The sequence below is a fragment of the Monopterus albus genome, unplaced genomic scaffold (assembly GCF_001952655.1).
Source record: "Monopterus albus unplaced genomic scaffold, M_albus_1.0 scaffold25.1, whole genome shotgun sequence".
NCBI lineage: Eukaryota > Metazoa > Chordata > Actinopteri > Synbranchiformes > Synbranchidae > Monopterus > Monopterus albus.
In genome coordinates, this window is record NW_018127905.1 from 511,671 (window position 1) to 519,241 (window position 7,571).

Sequence of the window (7,571 nt, forward strand, 5' to 3'; positions counted from 1 at the left end):
ACTACAAACAAATGAAATTTCTCCGCACAAAATGAATTGAGACAAAACATACTTTTGGAATATGTAGTCATGTAGTCATCAGTCTGCAATGTGTTGCAATTACTGTTTGTACAGTCATGTTCTAGTATAGTTTTATTCTGTAATGTGATGCAAATATGTGCAAAGCCATTTTCTGGCATAGTTTTGTACTGTGATGTGTTGCAAATATTGTTAGCAAATTTTGTTTTTGCACAGCTATGTTCTGGCATAGATTTATTCTGTAATGTGTTGCAAATATTGTGTGCACAGCCATGTTCTGGCATAGTTTTGTTCTGTCTCAAACACCAGTAATTTAATTGTATTACGCATTAAAATAAACCCAATGTCCCTATATGAGGACATCATTTTTCTCAAAAATGACTTCCTGTTCAAAGACCATACTTGGATTTTATACTTATCATGTCCCAATAATCCCAAATAGATAGGAAAAAATGAAAATGCATATGAAACCAAAGCTCAGGACTCTAGAGGTTAAGATGACTGGATCTTCAGGTGCTCACAAAAATACATCATTATGAGTTTCAACCAAATTATACAAATCTTTTTTCTCTCTTACTGAAAAAAGCGGCGGCACATTGTTCTGGTGCATTCCTATGGTACTAGATGCAGTCCGACCACAACTGAAGGCAGAAGTGCTGACAACAATCACAGGGTCATGATAACAAAGCACAAATTTCAGAGACTCTTTTCAGTCATAGTTTTGCACTTGTTTAACAGTCCATAATACTATATTTACCTGTAGATGGATACTACAGTCATAATGCAATCAAAAAACACAATTTTCACATTCACCTTAGTTTATCTGCATATTCTATTTAGTCTCTCCATTCACACATCTTTAATTTCACCTGTTTATTCAGTTAAAGCCGTTAGATGTGTTTGACTACATCCTGCATGACGCTAACAGCTACCACATCAATATGGTAATTTTACCTCGAGCACTTTTCCAGTGATATACTTTTTGCAGCTCTCACACTGGATGCCAAACATGGCGTGGTAGTCCATCTCACAGAAGGGGATCCCATCCCTGTTAGGACACAGGATGAGACAGAGCACAGAACATCACATGCACTTGAGGTCACACAGGAGATTGCACAAAACCTCTGAATCCTCCACACACCGTGACTGACTCAGCAAGTGTTAAGGGAAGGTGCTGGGTGGAGCCTCCAAACTTATATGATGATAATTTGACTACATTTTGCACCAAACATAAAAGTACAACTACTGGTTAGTGCCAGAAGTTACAATTTCAGACAGTGTATTATAATGCTCTCAGCCAACAAAGCAGGTGAAATGGCACAAAACAGGAAACCTTTACAAAACAAAAGTACAAAACAGGAAGCAAGTCCAAAACCCTAACAAAGAGTTAAAATTCAACAGCATATACCACTGAAGTAACTGCATTATTGAAGCAGTGAATTTACAGTATTTCCAAAGCCAGAGTGACTTACTTGCTGATGTACTCAGCATTGAGCACCTTGTTGCAGACTTTACACTTGAAGCAGCCCAGGTGCCAGTGCTTGTCCAGTGCTACAAGGGACTGTTCATTTTTAAACTCCTTCCCACACCCACAGCAGTCTGCACATAGGACATGAGGGAGCAATCAAAATTAGATACAGTTTGATGAGAAATGATACAGAACATGACTGAAGTGGAAGAGTTCCTTCTATAAATTTGAATGAACAAAATTACAAAAGTAGAATTGGATATATTAGTTTCCAAAGACAAGAATGACTTGACATCATTTTAAAAAGTACCAATTTTGGGGGTGGAACAGAAAATTACAATAACAAGCAGTGTAACAAATTATAGTCTGCAAAAGTAAAAAGTTTACATTTGGCATAATTTATGCAAAGAAGGTGCAGCTAGAGACATAAACTGTTTTAACTGACTGTGGACAGCTTGTATGGGTGCTGGGCTGCTGGCAGGGAGAGGCTGGGCACACTTTTGACAGATACATTCCTTCCCGTTAAATGTTACTCGGTCACCAGCTGGGAACGGCTGCCTGTACACAAAAGAAAACAGATAGAACATTAGATGTGGGCTTCCACTAATACAGTTTGTGATAAGGTGTCAGTTTTGGTAAAGGCTTATTCAAAGCCCCTGAAACAAGATTTAGTTTATCATGTGGTCATTAAAAGCCATATGAAATTGTGTTGTGGCAGCTTTCAATGCAACGTGATTAAAATAATCACTGTAAAATAATTTCTCTGATGTGGCATGACATATTAAAACAATGTATTGCTGACTAGCAGCTGTCAGGGAGGAAGATCTACTGTGTCAGTACAGTTGAGAGATTTGAGCAGGGCTGAACTCGGGATCTTAGAAACGCTGAAGCCACAAGTACAAATTCCCCAACTGAAGTTTACCCACAAAAGATTTCTGACATGTTTTTGGTGTTGTTTCATGATTCTTTTTAAAATTCATTTAAATATGACTTAATATACACATCATAAACTGTGTAAACTACTCAAATTGGTTAAAAAAAGCATAAAACAACAAATTATCAACATATGACTAATCAGGTGTCACCACTATTCAATAATCTTGTAAAAAATTATCTGTGTGGAGCAGGACTATTCTTTTGAGGCAATAAAATATGGAGCTTGAAAAAGAGTCACTGATTGCAACTTTACAGATACCGACTTAATCTCAACATAAAAAACGAGTTAACACTATTATATAACCTTTTATTTAGCATTTATAGTATAACCACTTTCAATTTATTTAGTCTTTCTTATATGGTGTTAAAAGCAGATTATAAATGACACAAAGCTTCTTTCTCAAGCAATGACAATAAATAATAGTGTCATCTGTACAAAAGTGCATTTGTCCTGTTGAACATTCAAACCAAGTCCATTAGAATAAATGGAAAAAGAAAGTGGACCCAGAACTGAACCACGAGGTATACCTTTGGTCTCATTTAGAAACCCTAATTTAAGATCTTCCCAGTTACACATTCGACTGCTAAATAGTGTGTTTCAATAGTGTGTGACACAGTGATGGTGACATAACAGATTCCACACACATCCAAAACCCTGAAAACGGTCATAGAATAGATCCCTATTACGCCTCTTTAGCATTCATATTCACTTTGAACCAAAAACAAAACAAACAAGCAAAAACAAAGCAATAGGATCCACAATAGCACATTAGAAGTTAAACAAGATATTGATGGCATCTAATGATCATTCCAAGAAGTGCAGTTTGCACATTAACAGTAGCTTCAACATTCAGGTGTAAAATTAATTAACTGATTTATGGTTCCTTTGGAGACAAATGTCATTATAATGCTTAAGACCTTACAAACACAACAAAAACAATGTTAATGTCTGCTGGCTGTGAATGCTGCTTCAACACAACTACTGTCACTGAGTCAAGTAGAGAAGGAATAATGCTTCCTTGGCAAAGCAGGGCTCTGACTGTCTGCCACGTGTTGCTTCCTACAACTCAGAAATATGATATTAGAGCTGTCACACTATCACAGCCAGCTACCGAGGGAGGAATACAGTACAAATTGGTAGAGGCTAGGATTATACAGTTGCTTACTTATATATAAAAAGTTAAAAGGTTTATGTTTTTAAGACTGACACATTGTATGGCTTGGCCTTCATGTTACACCCCCACCTATTTTGTTACATTTAAGTTAACTTTCGTAGTTTTCTGCTATCCCTTTTTATTTATATCTGTTTTAATGTAACTAATGTTTTACTGATTTATCGTCAAAATCAGCTTTCCATTTGTCAGCACTAAACCTACTCCTACATTCATCAAAATGAATTTAATAGTTAACTAGCTATAATAAGGTGAAATAAGGTGCATGCAGTGTATATATGAAGGTACTAAATGTGTGCTCAAAATCTGTTTTTCAGGTGTTTAGGTTGGTTAGGCTTCACTTGACTAGCAGGGACCTGCCCTCAATCGGTACAAATGGAAGTATAAGGATAGAGAATGCTTGTGAACTTGACAGTTTTGGGGTCCAGTAAGGGAGCCAACAAGAAGGGCAGACGGAGAGGGGCCCGGTGCCAGAGTAGGCAGTGGGAGGAGGTGGGAGACACAGATGCCCGCAGCCGACAGGGTGGGGGCAGCCCGGTGCCAAAAGAAGAAGAAAAGCAGGGAATAAAAACTTCTTGCAAGGTATCATTTACCCTGATCTAGCTGGCATCTGCAACTTGTTTTTCAGTTCATGTAATACTGTATACCTGTTCGACACCATTGAACTGCTGATAAATGACTGATGACCAAGACAGTCCTGTAACCATGAGACACTCACAGAGCTGAATCTTGTGCCTTATCTTTAGCAACATTTGCTCTTTCTCAGCTTCTCAGTTTTAACTTTATATTCCTCACAATAAGCCAGTGTGTTTTGCCACCACAAAAGCGATATTAGTAATAAGAGGGGTTAGAAGTTTGACGATCACATTACAAACCTCAAATGCCACACTGGAACATTCTGATCTCAGGTTCAGCATAGGGATCACTGAGGTATGATAGGATGAACACGCACATGCAATACACACACACACACACACAAAACCCACCACAAGTTCAACATACACTTAACATTAGCCATGGAAATGGAGTAAGTGGCTACACTAACTGACCACACACTTAAAATTCCCGTCAGAGAGAGGCTGCCATTACCATTCTAGGCCTGACAACAAACACCGGCCATACACAAAAATACTAACACACATACACACATTGCACAATTAGTAGAAGCATGCACATGGCTGGAAACCGGTGAAGATGACTGTGTGACTTGCAGAGACCTGTTTCCATATGCTTTCCTATATGTATACATTATGTGTGTTACAGTGTTATGGACTTGTAAATGACACCTACACTAATGAAGCAGTTCTATAGATGATATGTGTAAAAAACACACTGCTGAGGTATCCCTCTGAAAATATGTTTTTGTCTTTTGTGGTTGGGGTCTTTTAGTCATGGGAACGTACAAGGCGGGGTCAACCAACCAGCTGGTAAAATTACATGAGATTTACAATAAATTAAATCTATTCTCATGTGAAATCATATCTGACTGTCACACATAATGTAGCATTTCAACGTTTAAGACCTTCATAATAGTTTACAACAGCTTGAGACCTGTAAGGACTTGAAGACACCATTACAAATAAGGGTTGGGTTAAAAATTCCATTAATGATTGGTTAGAGTTTAGTTAGACATTCAGTTATTTATGAATGACTGAAAAATCTGAAATATAAGTATATTCCTCAGTACTTATAAATTCAAGTGTGATTAAATCTAACATATGGATTGATTTTTGGATTGTCAGGTTTGGAAAGTGACAGAAATAGTCAGCACAGCTTTCAGAATTTGGTTTCAAAGGCTGTTTGACAATCTAACATCCTTTTGTTTGAAGCATACTGAGGCCTTTACTGTGCACAACAAACAGCAAAACATCCCCTGACTTTGACTACCTTTAAATCAAGGCTTTAAATGCTTTGGACTGCCGCCATATCCATAGCTGAGTGGTTACGGCGTGGTGCACCATATACCCCACTGGGGTTTGTGATGTCATCAACTCGAATTTGGCCACCGACAGCTCTGTTGTAGGTCTCTGTCCGCCTCTACACAACTTACCAATTAATAAAACCCAAAAATAAATCTTTTAAAAAATGCCTTTGACTAAACCTTTAGAATTTAATCATTGTCCACCTTTCACTGTGATATAACCATTTAATAATTTTATTTCTTAATACGTTATAAAAAGCACTTGGAATCCCTTTTGGATATGAAATGTCCTCTTTCTTCTACAAAAAAAGCACAAGCAATGATAATGCACAAAAATGTACAGGTACCTATTTGGCAAGCACAACCAGAAATCTACACTTTAGGGGTAACATCTTAAAGTTTGCCAGCCATTGACAAAAAATGTTGCTTAAAGTCAGTTTTGTAGCTGCTGATCATTGAACACTGAACTGGAGATAGTCAAATGTCCTTTTCTGAGCATTTTAAGCACTTCACATATATGTTGACTTAAAGGTGTGGGTTTAAAGTTTACTTACTCATACCCAAACATCACTGGCATGCACACTGTAATTAGGCAGCTGGGTAGTTTACCTGCTTCAAGAATAGCCTACTGCTCTAGCAGCTGAGGAAGGTGCCAAATGTTTCTGGTCATAAGACTTAAAATTAAGTGATGTCGTAAGTTTGTTTAATTCCAAGATAACTTGAGTATTGCAACAAAACACCTATAGGACCAGTTAAATCATGTGTGGATTAAAAATGGTTTGACCCCACTTCCCACATCCCTGCTTCTTACTTGCAAGAGGTGCAGACGAAACAGCGGGGGTGGTAGGTTTTGCCCAGGGCAGATACCACCTCCCCCTCAATGAATTCCTGGCAGCTGAAGCAGCGAGTCCCGTACAGCCGCTGGTAGTCCAGGGTACAGATGTATTCACCCTGCCGCACGAAGAAACCTCCCTGGGCCAGCTCACTACCACACACTGATTGGGAGAGGAGGAGAGAGAAAAAAAGAAAGAGCAGAAAGGTTTAGATGTAAAGGAGATGTTGGAAATAGAAGGAGACCAGTAAAATGACAGGTAGGAAGAGATGAGAGAGGGAGGGATGCGAGAACAATGAATCAAAGGGGCAAAAAAATAAAGACAGAGGCAAATTAGATCATAGTAATGACCCATTCTGAAGCAAAGATATTAATGTAGTATCTCCTGTACCAATGGAAGAACAGCTCTACAACTATATACAAAATTTAAGTTGTATAAAATGTGACAAAAATCACAAGGACACAGGTCAGGTTTGTTAGTTCTTGGTTCACATTATGGACCACTCATTATAAAGTTCCTCTGTTTAGCCACACCACTTGTTGAGTGGTTGACTGCCAGTGCTTCTTGTGGCTGAAGCCAATCCACGCCGCTATCAGGTGAGAGGCAGGGCACATACTTGACAGGTCTAACACCAGGCTGACACACGGAGACGGACAACCATTCACACTAACAGCCACACCTACGGACACTTCATTTTCACCAGTCAACCTCAGCTGCATGTTTTTGGACTGTGAGAGAAAATCAGAATACCTGGAGTAAACCCATGCTGCAAGGTTCAAATGTGAAACCTTGCTGTGAGGCGACATTGCTAACCACTGCACTACTGTGCACAGGTTCTGTTCTTTTAATGATCAGATATAAGAGATCTATTAAACTACATAACCACATTGATGGTGTACTGGGCGCTGAGCGATTCCAGACGTGGGCGACCTACACTCAATACTGCGTCTGAAAGCCTCACACACAGTATAGATACTGGCTTTCATCAAACTCGATTTGACAGTTCTACGTGAAAAGTTATCCAATCAGAAGCTTTGTCCCGCCCCCAAGCCCCAAGCCCTGGAACAGCAGCAGCACCAGCAGCGCCAGCAAGAGGGGCCAACACCTCCCCAGCCCGAGGAAGAAAACCCCCGGCGGGTAAAAGTCCAGCGTCCTTCTTCTTCAGCTTCCTCCTCTTCTCCCTATTCATACGGTAATGCTATTTCACCCCAGCCTTTATTATT

General features: G+C 39.1%; 1 protein-coding gene across 9 annotated transcripts in view; it reads right to left on the reverse strand.

Annotated features, from left to right (window-relative positions):
- Window positions 1-7,571, reverse strand: part of ablim2 (actin binding LIM protein family, member 2) — an 83,909-nt gene that overhangs the window by 33,322 nt on the left and 43,016 nt on the right. For all 9 annotated transcript variants that reach the window (XM_020594876.1, XM_020594882.1, XM_020594878.1 and 6 more), the window contains exons 3-6: window positions 6,327-6,510; window positions 1,932-2,044; window positions 1,491-1,617; window positions 973-1,066 (exon numbers count right to left, since the gene is read on the reverse strand). In XM_020594876.1, coding sequence (XP_020450532.1) covers window positions 973-1,066; window positions 1,491-1,617; window positions 1,932-2,044; window positions 6,327-6,510 — 518 coding nt within the window. The remainder of the gene's footprint in view (window positions 1-972; window positions 1,067-1,490; window positions 1,618-1,931; window positions 2,045-6,326; window positions 6,511-7,571) is intronic.